At 47.7% G+C, this 17,948-nt stretch overlaps 1 protein-coding gene and 1 long non-coding RNA gene across 4 annotated transcripts in view; one reads left to right on the top strand and one right to left on the bottom strand.

Moving 5' to 3' along the window:
• The window catches only part of RAB11FIP5 (RAB11 family interacting protein 5), a 43,470-nt gene extending 38,319 nt beyond the window's left edge, over nt 1-5,151 (bottom strand). Inside the window, exon 1 of one of the 3 annotated variants that reach the window (XM_045162194.1) lies at nt 4,556-5,151. In XM_045162194.1, the coding sequence (XP_045018129.1) occupies nt 4,556-4,986 (431 nt within the window). In that variant the 5' untranslated portion in view covers nt 4,987-5,151. The remainder of the gene's footprint in view (nt 1-4,555) is intronic. The other 2 variants (XM_045162195.1, XM_045162196.1) reach the window with 2 other exon arrangements.
• A 43-nt stretch (nt 5,152-5,194) lies between these two features.
• LOC123328412 lies at nt 5,195-6,320 on the top strand. Its single transcript, XR_006543221.1, has 2 exons — nt 5,195-5,331; nt 5,656-6,320. It is a non-coding gene; the product is annotated as an uncharacterized LOC123328412 (long non-coding RNA).
• The last annotated feature ends 11,628 nt before the right edge of the window (nt 6,321-17,948 follow it).

The raw sequence follows: 17,948 nt of genomic DNA, 5'->3' as shown, positions 1-17,948 counted from the left end.
CTGTTGCTGGCGAGTGCGTCACAGCACCGGGGTGGCAGCAATAAAGAGAGCAGGCAGCCCCATCAGAAGAAAGGCACAGCCCTCAAGGTCGCCCGCATGGAGCTCTGCTGAGTCGCGTCTGTCCCCGGCTGCCAGCAGGGAGGGGAGGACAGGGCCAGCTGCGAAGAGAAGGGAAGCTGCTGTGCTTGCCAGTCTGACGGGGGAGTCACTTCCTACCCCTCCCCACACCCCCAGACACGGCTGCTCAAGCAACCCCAAATAAAAACTGCCCCATAACTCAGGGAATGCAGCCTCCCCAAGTCCTAACTACTGCTTTTAAGAACAGCCACACCCTTCCCAGCAGCCAAGCAGACTTCCCCAGTGGCCAGGTCTGAGGCTGGAGCAGGAGCCAGAGTCAAGGACCCTCATGGCCTCAGCTGCTTCCAGAGGAGCAGTCACAGCTGGAAACCAGCAGGGACAAGGCTGTGGGTCATGCACCATCTGTCTACAAGAGGAACACGCAGTCCATCTGGAGGCTAGGGGACAGGTGGAAGCCCTCAAAGACCATGCCACCTTAGACCAGCAGGCTACACTGGCTTCAGGTGCCTCTCCCAGTGCCCAAAACCCTCCTCGAGGAGGTCTCAGGCCACCACCACCAGCCAGGCAGAAGGCTCAGGTCTCCAACCTAAGTCCTCCGCAGCCACAGGCCCCGCTGAGGCCCTCATAAAATCAGTGAGACAGGTCTAACCAGGGCTGATCGAGCCACTTAGAGGGCCACAGCTGCAGCCTGTCCATGGTCCCATTTTAACCCAAATCGAGGCCACAGATGTGGCCTTTCCAAGGAGCCAGACTGTAACCCTCTGTCCAACAGGCCCAGGAAGGGGGTTCTTTTAAGGAAGGGACCATTTTTCTCCACACAAGTACCCACTGGGGAGTACCATGGATGGCACTGAGGTACAAACCAGAAAGGACACATCTAAAGAAGCTAAAGCAGGAACTTCCTGCAAGTCCAGTGGTTAGGACTTGGTGCTTTTCACTGCAGGGGCCTGGGTTCGATCCCTTGTTGGAGAACTAAGATCCTGCAAGCTGCTTGGAGTGGCCAAAGAAAGAGGCATCTCTTGGGATTTTCAGACCCACGGTGAACCATGAATGGTTTTACTGAAGGGAGAGGGTTATAGTTAGTTTCCTTGTGTATCACATTAAATATTGTTTCGACAATTTTCTTTTTAATCAATTGGAAGCCTCCGGTGAAATCCCTCACCTCAAATAGCATCCCACTGACAAAGCAGCTTCGGGGACTGTTGAGGTATCTAGTACCCTTGCCCTCATCATCATTACCATCACATAAGGAGGGCCCTGGGAGTAACCCAACACGAATATCTTGAAAGCTTGCTATGTCTCTAGGACAATAATAAGACTTTTAGAGACACCACTGTATTTAACTTGTACAATTCTATGACTGTTATCACATATGACCTTTTCAGAATTGAAGAAACAGGTTAAGTAACTTGCCTGCTAATAAGTGATAGAACTGGGAAATCCCAGTTTTCATGTTGCTGCTGCCCTGCCAAGAAAGATAGCTGCAGAGATCTAAGGCTGATCTGAGTGTGGCTCTAGAACTGCAAAGGGCTCCCAAGACTAGACCAATTCTCAAAACTCCAGCAGCAAAGAGAATGGTGGAGGGCTGGGAAGGGCCAGGTCATTTCATCAGGAGCTCTCATACTTCTGTGAGTACCCTGCCACCACAGTCCTGGGGCTTCCCCAGGTGCTAAAGTGAAAGAAAATGAAGTCGCTCAGTCGTGTCCGACTCTTTGCGACCCCATGTGCTGTAGCCTACCAGGCTCCTCTGTCCATGGGATTTTCCAGGCAATAGTCCTGGAGTGGGTTGCCATTTCCTTCTCCAGGGGATCTTCGCAACCTAGGGATCAAACCCAGGTCTCTCGCATTGTAGACAGACGCTTTACCATCTGAGCCACCATGGAAGTCAACACTTCCAAGGTGCTAAGTTCTGTATTATCTCCTCCTGTCACGTGAGAGGCTCCTCTAAGACAGGGGACATCTCCCAGATCATAGCTACCAGGCTACCAAAACCTCTCTCCACCATCACTGCTGTTCACTGACCACCAAACATGTCCAGGAACTAGGTGCTCATTTCATCTCTTATATCAACCCTGTCAAGGTATGAATTAGCCCATTTTACAGATGAAAATACTGAGGCACCAAGAGTTTACTTGACTGGCCACAAGGTGGCAGGTTTGGGAAGGGAATCTGCAACTCCACAGGCCCCTCCTCTTAAGCTTGAGACTGCTTTTCCCTAGTCAAGTGCTGTCTGGGCAACCCAGGGCCATCTGCTCTCCTTAAGAGCACCACAGCTGGTTCCTGGAGTTCTTTGCCTCCATTATCCAGAGCCGAGGAGGGCACACCCCAATCCTCTCCCCACTGGAAAATGTGCAGACTCACTGTCTTAGCAGTTCACGCCAAGGTGCTCCAGGAAAGGCCATGAAGAGTGGCCATTAGAGCCAGAGGTGGAAGGTGCAAACTAGAGCAGGGGCAGCAGCCCTCACCCTCTGTCAATGGGCATGCTGTTTGGTCCCATAAACTAAAAGATTGGGCTGATTTCACAGGCATTTCTGCTGCCCATAAGTCCCCTCCTCCTGCCCCCCTCCAAGTTCTATAAATAACCTAGGTCAATGCATCACAGGAAAGGCAGCCAGGTGGGTGTGGAAAGATCCTGTGGAAAAGATGACTTCTCTAAAGTAAATTAAAGCTCCCACTGAGATCAAGGGGTGGTACGTCCAGTTCTCCAAGAGGGACTGTCCTTGGCTGAAAACAGGTGCATGCGGGCCGAAAGACAGGGACAGCTCAGTTAAGACCCAGAGGCCAAGAAGAAAGCAAGAGCAGGAACTGAAAAAAATCAAAGCCCCTCCCCAACCCCCTCCCCCTCCCCGCAAGTCACTGACCTCACAGAAGCCCCTCCCCACAAGCCTAGAGACTTTGTGTCTGTGCTCTTAGTCGCCCCTCTAGTAGTCAACACCCCCCTCTCCTCAGCCCGGGATGTGTTATCTACCAGTCTGGTCAGATTAGCTGAGAGGTGGAGACTGAAGGACCAGGAAATAAAGGGGTGGAATTAATTTTGGGGCAGGAGCCTCTCCAGGAAAAGAAAGGGCTAAGAGAGCCAAAGAAGAGCTTTCTGCCCCACCCCACCCCCTTGGGCTCCCTGAGCCAGGCAGGGGGGAGAGGACAGAAAAGGGGAGGAAAAAAACAAAAGGAGGGCCAAACTATACCACATGATCCCACAGCCAGCAACCAAACAGCAAGTCAGGAGGGAAGGCGAGGCCAGGGGAGGGAGAGAGGGAGCTAGGTCACAGCCCTCCCCAAACCCGCCCTGTGCTAACTGGTTTCCCACCAAAGCCACAACGAGCCATGAAGCCCTTCTGTACCCACGTTTTTAAAGCGTTCAAGGTCAGATCTTTTCTGTCCAAATCCTGCTTTCATCTGGGTCTGTACCAGGCTCAATCCTTCTCCAGCAAGCCTTCCTAGATTGACTCAGTTGGATGCCATTTCACTTGGGCAAACCTTTCCAGCACCTGTCCCAACCCCTTACCCTCCTCATCCAGGAGCCATGGGACCCCTGACCCCCAAACCCTTACACTCCCCATCCAGGGGTCATGGGACCTATGGGTGGCATCACCCCAGTTAACTAAGTGAGAGACCCACGGCTGGTGGTCAGGCCTGGAGACAGGCTTCCAGATCCTGCCCAAGCCCAAAACAGGAAATGAGGCTCCAAGTCTGAAGCCTTGATCTTAACACAGGGAAAATTAAATGCTGCCAAAATAAATGATTAAAGAAAAAAATAATAACTCATTGGCCTTTCTAGGTATAAGAGACTGGGAGACCATCTCCTGCTGTGCCTTAAGCACATGCTGCCTCCACCTCAGGCAGGACACCTGAAGCCTACCTAACTAATGCGTTTCCTTCTTAGAGGTCCTCCTGTTCTCTGATCAGGGACGCTGAAGAGTAGGCTTTGGGGCGTCTCTAAGCAGCAGAGGGCATCCGAGTGCCAGGAAGCAGCAGATGCCCTCTGCAGCCTCTAGATCTGGTGTGGCGCCTCCGTTCAATCGCTGCCCTCCTCTCACAGGGCGAGGCAGCGCCTCTCCACTTCCCTGCGGGCCTGGTGTGGAACAGGCGTCCGCAGGCAGTTACCCTCCCCTTCGAAGAAAGTGGGGCAGGCCCAGAGGCCCCAGGAATGGGCCCCAGATTTTCCTTCTTGAGGTTTCCACAGCCCAAGAGACTCTGGATCCCACTCCTAACTTCACTTGACAATCTACTCCTCACAGTAGACCACCATTCTCAACCCCCCAGGCCTCCCAAAGATCTGCCAGCAACCAAACACAGCCCAGAGCACACTTGGGGGCCGGAAGGAGACCCTATATGTGAAGAACCAACTTGTCGGTTTACGCCCTTGAGTGCCAGGCAAAAGGGCGCACCGCCCGGGCCAAGGTGTGGGGTCCTGCGTCCCCCAGCCCCGCCCCGCGAGGCCTTTAACCGTTTCCGCTCCCCCGCGCCCGGCACTCACTGAGTGTGCTGGGCGCGGCCTGCGCCGAAGACCTCATCCAGCGCCACCGTGGCCTGGCCCAGGAATTTGTCGACGCCGATGAGCGAACGGTGCATGGTGGTGAGCACCAGCTGGCAGGCGGCGGCTGAGCCCGCGGCCCAGGGCGCCGGGCCCGCATCGGCCTCCTGCGCCCGTAGCAGGCCGTCCAGGGCGCCGGGCGGCAGCTCGAAGGAGCATTCCTCGCGCCACTCGGGACATCCTGGCGTCTTCTCCACCACCGACGTGCTGTACTTCTCGCGGCCCACCTGGATCACCGTGTAAGCGTCGCTGGTGCTGCCCGCGCCGGAGCTCTTGCCCCGCAGCCCGCGGGCCCGCAGCACCGTCACCTGGACATGCGTGGGGAGCCAGCGGGAGGGCCCCGCCGCCGGCTCGGCGCCCCGCACCAGGGCCATAGTGGGTGAAGCGGCGGCGAGCGAGGCCTGGCCGAACCAGGACCGCAGACACCCGGACCAAGTAAGAAACTGGACAGCGGCGGAGGGTGGCCAGGAGCCGGCTCGGAGCGCCGCCGCAGCTGCGGGTTGGGCCGGGCCGGGCTGGGCCGAGCCGGCCGCCGCCTCCCCGCCTCCCCGGCCGCCGGCCGCGCCGCGACGTCAGCGCCCCGCCTCCCGCCCCGCCCCGCGGCCGGCGACCCGCGACTAGCGACCGGGACCCGGACCCGCGCGATAGTGCGGCAGAGCCTGGGGACGGTGGCCGCCACGCCCTCGCCCCGGCAGCCGCAGACCAACCGGGAGCTAGAGGTCAGCCGGGTGCCGCGCGGGCCGTGGGAGGGGCGCGCGGCCTCCGCAGAGGAGGGGGCGGGGCTCCCGCGTAGGTACCGCCCCCAACTGGGGGCGCCCGGGAAACCCTGCCTCGCTTGGGGCCCGCGCCGCACCCTCGGCCGGGTCTGAAATGCCCGCTCCGCGCCTCCCGGCCAATCCCAAGCCTTCCTTCAAGACGTCCCTGCTCCGGAAAGCCCTCGTCCTAAAACTGCCCCGCCCCACCCCTCCCCTGGATGGCCATCTCCTTTGCGCTGGCAAGTGGGAGCCATGCGGACCCGGCTGCCCCCTTGGTTTCTCCTCCAGCCTGCCCTTGCCGGGGAAGTTCTCCGCGTGAAACCAGAGGCGATTCACGCTACGCCGCGTGATGGTCCCGGGTCAGCGACCCGAAAGCGGATGAGCTGCCATTGTCTCCCACTTCTACGCGCGGGAGGGACCAAGTATGCAGCCAGAACCCGGCGAGGGAGTCCAAGGAGCTCGCCCTCAGCGGCCACTGCGGCGGAGAGCAGAGATGAATAAATGAGTAACCACATCAATATTTAAGTGTTCACTCGGACCGCTGGGGCTCATGCGTCCCGAGTTGGGGAAAATTATAGGCTCTGGTGGAGGTTTTAAACAATTCCTTATGTCCATTAAGTGCCTACTCTGTGCAAAGCCCTTGGTATTACTTGCATGCTTGGTTTATTATTGATAACGACAACAGCGGTTAATAATTGCAGATGCTAAATTTCGGCCAGTGCTGGCCCATATGTTTTACATGCGTTACCTCATTTTGTCCCCAAAGCAGCCCTGTGGGGTGAGTATGGTTTTTAATCCTTATTTTCAGGAAGATAAAATTGCAGCTTAGAGAGGTTAACCTGCCATGATTCATAACTGGAAGAAGTGGTATGTGAATCCACACAGATGACTCCAAAGTCGTTTTTGTTGTTTTAGTTTTAGAGCCTGTATTAAAAATCGTATTTTAAAAAATATATATGAAACACAGAGCTTAAAATAAATCACACAGGACAGAAATGCTTATGATGAAAAGCAAAAAATTTCCTTCCCACCCCTCATTCCAGGGTTAATTTGGGGCCTGGCGGTTACCTCCCCATCTCTACATGCTTACATAGTTTATCTAGATTTATCAGGACTGGTCACTATCTATTGTCTTCCTGCTATGACAGATAATGATTTAGATCCTGCCCACTTTTCTCTCTCAATCTTATGTATTGTAGTTATGCTTTTGCTGTTGTTGTTGTTCCTCTATTGGATACTTTGATAGTGAAGTGAAGTGAAAGTCACTCAGTTGTGTCTGACTCTTTGTGACCCCATGGACTGTAGCCCACCAGGCTCCTCTGTCCATGGGATTCTCCAGGCAAGAATACTGGAGTGGGTTGCCATTTCCTTCTCCAGGGGATCTTCCCAACCCAGCGATCGAACCCAGGTCTCCTGCATTGCAGACTTTGATAGTGGAAACCTTTATTTCTTCTTGGGGAGACTTCACAGTACTTATTGATGTTTTATGCTGTGAAAGAAGGATGCCAGAATCCCCACTTTTCCAGGCCATGTCCTCTACCAGGAATATGGTTGTATACCAGGTACATGAGACCCATGGGAGCATATTATGCACCAGGGCTCAATCCTTCTACCTCACCTATGATCAAAATGGGGTGAAGGAGTGCACTCTGAGCCAGCAGCTGAGCATCCCTGTGGACAGCACCTAGCTTTGGAGACAGCCACCTCTGCCTATGGATCATGGCTCTCTGCCACTTAACAACAGTAAGACCTGAAGGTTAAGCCAGCTCTCTAACCTCTCTCAGCCTTGTTTCCTGATCTACAAAATGGGAATAATGATTCCTACTTTAAGCAGTTGCTGAGATTACATGATAGAGACCATCACAAATGATCTCAAATCATCTGAACATCATATATAGCTTCTTTCTGATTATAAAATTTATTTGGAAAATACAGAAAAATATAAAGAAGGAAATAAAAAATAGATTAGGATCTCACAGTTCAGAAATAAGCACTGTTAACAACTTGTTGAATTTCCAGTCTTTACAGTATATGTTGTTGTTTTATATGCATTACGGTCGTGAGGGAATTATAATGTAATGGTTAAACCTGGGCGCTCTTGAGTCCTTGTTCTACGAATTGCTTTATGTGTACTTTTTCATTTTCCTTTGAAGACAACCCTTTAAAGCAAATGCTATTGCTACCTTTGGGCTTCCCGGGTGGCTCAGCAGCAAAGACTCCAACTGCAATTCAGGAGATGTGGGTTCAATCCCTGGGTTGGGAAAATCCCCTGGAGAAGGTCATGGCAACCTACTCCAGTATTCTTGCCTGGGAAATCCCATGGACAGAGGAGAATGGCGGGCTACAACCCATGGGGTTGCAAAGAGTCAGATACAACTTGGCGGCTAAACAGCAGCAACAAATTGCTACTTCATCTTCATGGATGAGGAAGCTAAAGCAACGAAAGCTTGGATGATTTTCCCCAAGTTTGTAACCAGAAAATTGCAGACTGGACTTGGGCTCAGGTCCAAGCGACTCGACTGCCTGTGGTACTCTGCCCTTAAACTAGCTTAGTTTGTTGGCCGTCTAAGCCTACTACATCATTTGAAGTCAGTAAAGCAGGAAGTGTTGTCATACCCATTTTACAGATGAAGAAATTGAGGTATAAAAAAAGGTTAAACAGGCTTACCCAAGGTTAAGAGTCAGGATGAAGCCACACTTTAAGAATGAACTCCCCAGGGCTTTGCAAATGAAGGTATCTTTGCCAAGCCATGACTAGCATATGCTTGTCATTGTCCTTTAATGGCTCTGTTTCATGGGTTTTTCTTAGCTCTCCAACATGACAGGACTGGCTCCGTCCACCCACTTCCCTCCCCCTCCCCCATGGAGTAGTAAGGCTCCAGGAAAGGGCAAAAGAGAACAAAGATGGGCTACTCCCTCCTTCCTCCTGCCCTGGCCCTCATAATTTGGCAAGCTTAGGCTTCCTGCTAGCCTGGGATTGCAGCTGCAAGAGGGCAGTGAAGTCAGGAAGGTCTCCACTGCAGGCCACTTGGCCCTAAGAGAAAGGGTGGGCTCTACTAGCTGTTTGCAGTTGAAAAAAGAGCAGAAACTCTGAAAACATTGAGATCTTGGCCACCTAGAGGTGTTTTCTGCTCTAGGAGATGAGACCACCCACTACAGTCTGATGTGAGGGTTAAAGAGAGAACCCTCCTGCTTCCTCTTCTTCCCCAGGGCTGGGTGTGTTCTCTGCCTTCCTGGGCCTCTCTAGTCCATTCGGGACTGTTCTTGCTTTGAAACAGTGGTCCTTTTATGTAGTTTCCACTCATTGCTTCCCTGTGCAATATCATAACGCTTCCATGCAGGCACTATAAAATGCATTTGCCCGGCTCTGCAAGCTACATTTCCCCCTGTCCTTCGCCTCTCCCTCCCACATCTATTTTAAAGGGCTTTTACTATAATTGACTTCCCTGGTGGCTCAGACAGTAAAGCATCTGTCTACAATGCGGGAGACCCGGGTTCGATCCCTGGGTGGGGAAGATCTCCTGGAGAAGGAAATGGCACCCCACTCCAGTATTCTTGCCTGGAAAATCCCATAGACGGAGGAACCTGGTAGGCTACAGTCCATGGGGTCACAAAGAGTTGGACACGACAAGCGACTTCACTTTCACTTTACTGTAATAGAGTTGCCCAGCCTGGGTTTAAATCCTGGTGCCACCACTTACTAGCAATATAAGCTTGGGCAAAATACTGAACCCCAGACTCTCAGTCTTCACATTATAAAATGGGCCTAATAATATATCTAATAATTCATAAGATTAGTATGAGAGCTATCTCAACATACCCTAAGCAGTGATGAGAACACCTTAGAAATCTCTGCTGAAAGCTAAAAGTAGTACCTTCTTGTTCCCTTTGCAGTTCTTTGATTGCCAGTGAGATTGAACATTTTTTTTCAGTTATTACTCATCTGTGTTTCCCCTTTTAATAAGTTTATTTTTGAATTGTCTTTTTTCTATGCCCAGTTTTCTTTGAAGCCTTAACTTACTAATTTATATTAACCCTGTCTATGTTAGGAATAATAATACTTTGCCTTTTTTATTTATCGCAAATATGTTTTGACATACATTATGGAGTCAAATCCTTGAATTTCTTCTAATATTTCAAGCTTATGTTCTTCCACACTCATAGGTCCAATAATATCCGTTCATATTTTTTCTAGTTTTTAAGTTGTTTGGCTTTTTCTTTGTTCCTTCATTCTCTTTAATTTCTTCTAGAAACTATTTTGATGAATGACTTGAGATGAAAATCTAACTCTGTCTCCCCCAACACCTATCCAAGTTCCCCAATATTTACTAAAAAACCCTGTCCCTTTGCCATTGGTTTTCTTGTTCTTATATATACAGAGTCTGAACTTTTTACTCTAATCCACTGACATTTATATCTTTCTGTCAGTGCTATTCCATTTTGGTTATTGTTGTCTTATAAATGCTTTACTATAGCAGAAGGGAAAATCTTCACTCATTTCTCTTTTTATAGCTGCTCTCAGCTGTGTATTCATCCACATGAGCTCTAATTCTTTTTGGAATTATAAGAGAAATTGTTATGAGAAAAATTGACATCTTTTCAAACAATAGCCATACTCCTGACTTCTGTTTAACATTGTGCTGGAGGTTCTAGCTAGGGCAATTAGGCAAGAAAACAAAATAAAACTAGATTGGAAAGGAAGAGTAACACTATCTATTTATAGATTAGACGACCTTGTAAACAGAAAACCATAAGAAACAATTAGAACTAATAAATGGGTACAGGATACAAGATCAATATATTAAAGTCAACTATTTCTACATACTAGCAATGAACATTTTTTAATAAAATTAAAATAATTCCATTTATGAGTATCAAAAAAGAATAAAATGCTTAGAAACAAATAGGACATAACAAAAAGAAGTGTAAGATTTACACATTGTAAACTACAAAACATCACTGAACGAAATTAACAAAGACCTAATTAAAAGACATCTCGTGTTCATAAATTGGAAGACTTAATATTGTTAAGATGCCAGTACACCCCAAGTTGGTCTGCAGATTCAACACATTCCCCATCAATATCCCAGCTGCTGTTTTTGCAGAAATTGACAAGCTGATCCAGGAAATCATATGGAAATGCGAGGGACCCAGAATAGCTAAACAAATCTTGGAAACAAAAAACAAAGTTGGAGGACTAACATGTCCCGATTTCAAACTTACTACAAATCAAGACAATAAGATACTGGCATAAGGATAGACATATATCAGTGGAATAGAATTGAGATTCCAAAAATACACCCTTACATTCATGGCCGACTGATTTTTCAGTAAAGGTTCCAAGACCATTTCATGGAGAAAGAATAGTCTTTTCAACAAATGGTGTTAGGACAGCTGGATATTTGCATGCAAAAGAATTAAGTTGGACCCCTTCCCTACACCATACACAAAAGTTAACCTAAAATAGATCATAGACCTAAATGTAAGCACTAAACCTATAAAACTTTTAGAAGAAATATTCATGACCTTGGGTTAGGCAAAGCCTTCTTAGATACAACACCACAAGCACAAACAACCAAAGAAAATAATAGATAAACTGCACTTCATCAAAATTAAAAACTCTTGTCCTTTGAAGAACATCATCAAGAAAGTAAAAGGACAACGAATGGGTTGAGAGAAGATATTTTTAAATCATAATATATGATAAGGTGCTGCTGCTGCTAAGTCGCTTCAGTCGTGTCCGACTCTGTGTGACCCCGTAGATGGCAGCCCACCAGGCTCCGCCGTCCCTGGGATTCTCCAGGCGAGAACACTGGAGTGGGTTGCTATGTCCTTCTCCAATGCATGCAAGTGAAAAGTGAAAGTGAAGTCACTCAGTCGTGTCCGACCCTCGTCGACCCCATGGACTGCAGCCTACCAGGCTCCTCCGTCCATGGGATTCTCCAGGCAAGAGTACTGGAGTGGGGTGCCATTGCCTTCTCCGGATAAGGTACTAGTATCCAGAATATTTTGGAGAAGGAAATGGCAACCCACTCCAGTATTCTTTTTTTTTTTAATATATAAAATTTTATTTATTTATTTGGCTGTGCTGGGTCTTCATTGCTCCATGAGCTTTTCTCTAGTTGTGGTCAACAGGGGGTTACTTTCTGGTTGTGGTATGCAGGCTTCTCATTGTGATGGGAAGCTTCTCATGGCTTCTGTTGCAGAGCACAGGCTCTAAGGTTCAGTAGTTGTGGCTCATGGGCTTAGCTGCTCTGCAGCATGTGGGATCTTTTCAGACCAAGGATTGAACCCGTGTCCCCTGCATTGGAAGGTGGATTCTCCACCACTGAGCCACCAGGGAAGCCCCACACTCCAGTATTCTTGCCTGGAGAATCCCGTGGATAGAGGAGCATAGTGGGTTGCAGTCCATAGGGTCATACAGAATCAGACACGACTAAAATGACTTAGCATGCACACCCATACAGAATATTTAAAGAACTCTTACAGTTCAACAATAAAGACAAATAACCCAGTTTTAAAATGGGCAAATGATTTGAAAAGATATATCCCTAAAGAAGATTTGCAAATAGCCAATACATATGTGAAAAGATATCAAAATATTAGCCATTAAGGAGATATAAATCAAAACCACAATGAAGAATTTCCTTGGTGGTCCAGTGGTTAAGAATCTGCCTGCCAAAGCAGGAGACACAGGTTCAATCCCTGGACAGGGAAGATTCTGCATGACTCAGAAGGACTAAGCCCATGTGCCACAACTATTGAGCCTGCGCCCCAGAGCTGTGAGCCGCAACTCCTGAGCCCACATGCCGCAGTTACTGAAGCTCCCACACCCTAGACCCTGTGCCCCACAACAAGAACAGCCACCTCAATAAGCCAGCACCGCAGCTAGAGACAGCCCATGCGCAGCACTGAAGACCCAGCACAGCCAAAAATTAATTAATTAACTATAGGTCCCCTAAAAGCTTAAAAAACCCACACTGAAGTACCACTTGACTCCCTCTAGAATGGGTATATTTTAAAAAGACAGATGATAATGAGCATTGTCAGGATGTGGAGACCCTGGAACCCTCATACATTGCTGGTAGGAGTATAAAATGGTACAGCTGCTTTGGAAAACAGTTTGGCAGTTAAATTGTTAAACATGGGAGCTACCATATCACCTAGCAATTTCACTCCTAGAAATATGCCCAAGAGAAGTGAAAACATGCGTCTTACATAAAAAATGTGCATGAATATTCATCCCCAGATTCCTACCCCAAACCTCCAAACCTATCACCACCTGCATTCTTCCTTTCTCAGAGAAATAGGTGTTCCTGTGTGCTTAATGTTCCTCTTTTTGCCTCGGAATAATCCAGGGTTCCATCTCTTCCTTCATTTGTTTATTTCATATCCACTGGCTCCTTCATCTCTTCATATAACGCATGCTCAAGTCACTCCTAATAAACACAAGAGAAAACAACAAATCCCTCTATCAGTCTGTACCACGTCCTTTCTGTCAGGCTTCCTGAAGATGATTTACCTTTATCTCCTTCTTCCCCCTTCCTACCCTGAACCACCGCAGCCTGGCTCTCCAAGCTCCCACCCCATCTATGATTGCAGCATCCCAGGACTGTCCTTCAATCCTTTTGTTACTTGACCTCTCTTTGGCATTCAGTAGTTAACCATTCCCGTCTCCAAACTCCCTTAACCCCACTTTCTGCCTCTGGGCCTGTTTTTACACTTTTGCTCCTGCCTCTCCCTCCACTCACTACTAGGTCTACTGCAGAGGCTTCTTTTCCTTCCTCCATTTCTTTTTATTTATTTATTTTTGGCTTCGCTGAGCTTTCATTGCCGTGAGGGCTTTTCTCTAGAGACAAGCAGGGGCTACTGTTTAGGTACGGTGCGCAGGTTTCTCATTGCGGCGGCTTCTCTTGTTGTGGCGCATGAGTTCTAGGGAACACAGGCTTCAGTAAGTGCAGCTCATGGACTCTAGAGCTCAGGCTCAATAGCTTAGTTGCCTCACAGCATGCGGGATCTTAGTTCCCTGTCCAGGGACCAAACCCACGTCCCCTGCAGGGCAGGGGATTCTTAACCCCGGATCACCAAGGGGATTCAACTGCTGGACCACCAGGGATGTCCCTTTCCCCCATTTCTTAACGTGGGTTTATTTCCCAGCTCTCTTCTCTTTCCACTTCTCAGACTCTCCCTGGAGACTCACTTCCTCCCACATGGTTTTATCCACCTTGTATTTTTCCCCAGCTCCCATAGTTCTGCTTCCACGCCAGTCCTCTTTCCTGAGCCCTGAACCCATCCTTGTGAATGCCGCAAACATCCCCCAAATACCTCTCACTCAACAAGTTTGTATTCATTTTCTAGGGCTGCTGCTGCTGGGTGGCTTAAACAACACAAATTGATTTTTCTCAGTTCTGGAAGCTAGAAGTCCAAGGTCAAGTTGTTGGCAAAATTGGCTTCTTCTGAGGCCCTGCTGCTTGGCTTGCTGGTGGTGGTCTTCTTGCTTCCTCCTCGCATGGTTTCCCCTGGCCCAGGTGTTGTCCCTGTCCTAATCTTCTCTTCTTATAAAGGATACCAGTCGTGCTGGATTCAGTTCAGTTCAGCCGCTCAGTCATGGCCCACTCTGCGACGCCATTGACTGTGGCACACCAGGCTTCCCTGTCCGTCACCAGCTCTCAGAGCTGCTTCAACTCATGTCCGTCAAGTTGGTGATGCCATCCGACCATCTCATCCTCTGTCGTCCCCTTCTCTTTCTGCCTTCGATCTTTCCCAGCATCAGGGTCTTTTCCACTGAGTCAGTTCTTCGCATCAGGTGGCCAAACTGTTGGAGCTTCAACTTCAGCATGAATATTCAACTTGAATGAATACTGAATATGCAACTTCAACTTCCAATGAATATTCAGGACTGATTTCCTTTAGGATTGATTGATTTGATCTCCTTGCAGTCCGGGGGACTCTCAACAATCTTCTCCAACACCAGAGCCTTCTTCACAGTCCAACTCTCACATCCATACATGACTACTGGAAAAACCATAGCTTGGACTAGATGGACCTTTGTCAGCAAAGTAATGTCTCTGCTTTTTAATATGCTATCATAGCTTTTCTTCCATGGAGCAAGCATCTTTTAATTTCATGGCTGCAGTCACCATCTGCAGTGATTTTGGAGCCCAAGAAAATAAAGTCTGTCACTGTTTCCATTGTTTCCCCATCTATCTGCCATGAAGTGATGGGACTGGATGCCATGATCTTAGTTTTTTGAATGTTGAGTAAACTAGCTTTTTTACTCTTCTCTTTCACTTTCATCAAAAGGCTCTTTAGTCCCTCTTCACTTTCTGCCATAAGCGTGGTGTCATCTGCATATCTGAGGTCATTGATATTTCTCCCGGCAATCTTGATTCCAGCTTGTGCTCATCCTACTGGATTAAGGCCCATTAATATAACCATATTTTACCTTAATTACCTCTTCAAATGGAGAAGGAAATGGCAATCCACTCCAGTACTCTTGCCTGGAAAATCACATGGACGGAGGAGCCTGGTAGGCCCTGGTAGTCCATGGGGTTGCAAAGAATCAGACATGACTGAGCGACTTCACTTCACTCTATACTTTATCACTGGAGAAGGAAATGGCAACCCACTCCAATATTCTTGCCTGGAGAATCCCATGGACAGGGGAGCCTGGCAGGCCGTGGTCCATGGGGTCACAGAGAGTCGGACACGACTGAAGTGACTGAGCAAGGCAAGGACCTCTTCAAAGGCACTGTCTCCAAATACAGTCACAATATGAGGTACTGGGGGTTAGGACAAAGGAATTGGCGGGAGGAGCAGGGGAGTGTCAAAATTTAGCCCATAACAAAGTTAATAGTTGAACTCATCATCTCCCCACCATCGCCACCAACTCCATCTGTGTAATCCCTCTCTTGGTGAATCTCTCAAGGCCCTCGCCAGAAACCTAGAGGGTGTAGTATCCTCTCTAAGGGTGAAACTAAACAGAGGTGTTCCCACAAGACTTGGAAGCCGCATAGGGTGTCTGCCTCCTGCCTGCTTACTCGATACCATATTGGAAGAAACTGCCAGAGACTACTAGTATTGTGTCAGACAAGGACTCAGGAGCCGACTTGGGGGGCTTTCAGTGGCCCCAAGTGCAACAAATAGGGCATCAAAGGGATAATAAATCAATGCATTGAAATACATAAAATATATTTAATGATCTCATAATGATTTGTCATCATTAGAAGATACTAAGGAACTTGTTAGGAGGTTCTAGTAGGAGAGCACAGCTACTAATTTACCCTTAACCAAAAAGCCATCCTGGAGGAAGGTCATCCTCTCTGACTTGAGCATGCAGCTTCAGGAAACACATACACAGAACTGTGAGGGAGGAACAGGACACCCACCAACCCAGCCACATCGGCCAAATCAACCCTGGCAATCGATGGGTGAGAGGATGTCAGAGGAGCCAACACTTTATGTTTTAAAACTGCTAAATAAAGGGGAAAAAGCCTCCCTTTCTATATGAACTGCAACATGAGGTAACAGAATAGCAGATGAGAATATTTTTTTTAATAGAATGAAACGAATTTTTTTTGTGTTCCCACAAACGAATGAAGGAGGAATGACTGAAGTGGAAGATCACCATCTGGCAACCTGGAAAGAATGAGTAGATTAGGCAATGATTGTCCATGGCTGTTGACATGGCACCAAAAAATAGATAACCGGTAATTATGCACCTCCTGATGGAAGAACCATACCACCACTTATGAGGCAGTCTTGCCCCCAAAATCCAGCCAGAACCTGCTCATGCCTGTAGATCCAACTACAAATTTATAGGAAATATATGGGACAGAGAAAAATGTTGAACAACTCAGGGACGTAACCAGTAAAGTCCAAACTGTGGGAAATTACAGGACAATTTTTTTCAAAAAAATAAATTGCAAGGAAAAAAGAGCTAGAGGAAGAACCCAGAAACTTGAAAAATACATTTTTAAAAACGAGTAAGTACTGCCTCCTCCCATAGCAGTGAGTACATCCAGCACCCAGATTGTGGCTTCTAAATACCATTAACCGATGAAAAAGAACCAAGATCCTTGGAGAAATGGCTGATTCTAGGACTAGGGCAGGGATAGTATGAGATGGGCTTGTATGATTTTGTAATGCCAGAAAACAAGGAAGTCCTCAGGAAGAAAAGAGGGGAGGGATAGTGTCAAAAGAGTACAGCCACCAACCTGAAGGAACTCCCAGTGGCCAGAGCTGAAGTAATTTGAGCAATAAAATATATCACAATAGTGTTGGATTACAACCCAAACCTAAAGTTATATGAATAAATGATTGAATAAGTAAATAAGAGAAAATTCTTCCTTACGGAAGAATTTTTTTTTTATTTTTTATGTATTTATTTTTGGCTTTTCTGGATCTTCATTACTGTACTTGGGCTTTTTCTCTAGTTGCAACAAGTGGAGGCTACTCTCTATTTGCATTGTCTAGGCTTCCCTTTGCGGTGGCTTCTCTTGTTGCTGAGCACAGGCTCTAGGGTACAAGGGCTTCAGTAGTTACAACTCAAAGTCTAGAGAGCAGGATCAGTAGTTGTCTAACACAGGCTTAGTTGCAGCAGGTGGGAACTTGCAAGACCAGGGATTGAACCTGTGTCCCCTGCATTGGCAAGCAAATTCTTAACCACTGGACCACAAAGGAAGTCCAAGAATTCGAACAGATACTGCTTCTCCAAGAAGTGAAATGTAATTCACCTTTCCTTGGGTGTGACTGGACTCAGAGACTCACCTTCAAAGAATAGAGTATGAAAATTAGAAATTTTACAGTGACAAAATCTGACAGACACCACCTTAATCAAGTGATCTAGATTAACATCAGTTCAGTTCAGTTCAGTCGCTCAGTCATGTCCGACTCTTTGCGACCCCATGAACCACAGCATCCCTATCCATCACCAACTCCCAGAGTCCACCCAAACCCATGTCTATTGAGTGGGTGATGCCATCCAGCCATCTCATCCTCTGTCTTCCCCTTTTCTCCTGCCTTCAATCTTTCCCAGCATCAGGGTCTTTTAAAATGAGTCAGCTCTTCACATCAGGTGGTCAAATATTGGATTTTCAGCTTCAACATCAGTCCTTCCAATGAACACCCAAGGCTGATCTCCTTTAGGATGGACTGGTTGGATCTCCTTGCAGTCCAAGGGACTCTCAAGAGTCTTCTCCAACACCACAGTTCAAAAGCATCAATTCTTTGATCCTCAGCTTTCTTTATAGTCCAACTCTCACATCCATACATGACCACTGGAAAACCATAGCCTTGACTAGACGGACCTTTGTTGACAAAGTAATGTCTCTGCTTTTGAATATGCTGTCTAGGTTGGTCATACTTTCCTTCCAAGGAGTAAGCGTCTTTTAATTTCATGGCTGCAGTCACCATCTGTAGTGATTTTGGAGCCCAGAAAAATAAAGTCTGACACTGTTTCCACTGTTTCCCCATCTATTTCCCATGAAGTGGTGGGACCGGATGCCATGATCTTCGTTTTCTGAATGTTGAGCTTTAAGCCAACTTTTTCAAGGTCCTTTTTCACTTTCATCACTAGTGAT

Source organism: Bubalus bubalis, chromosome 12, assembly GCF_019923935.1.
Source record: "Bubalus bubalis isolate 160015118507 breed Murrah chromosome 12, NDDB_SH_1, whole genome shotgun sequence".
Classification (NCBI taxonomy): Eukaryota; Metazoa; Chordata; class Mammalia; order Artiodactyla; family Bovidae; genus Bubalus; species Bubalus bubalis.
Note: the sequence above shows the minus strand (reverse complement) of the source record. Positions and strands in the feature narration are given on the sequence as shown.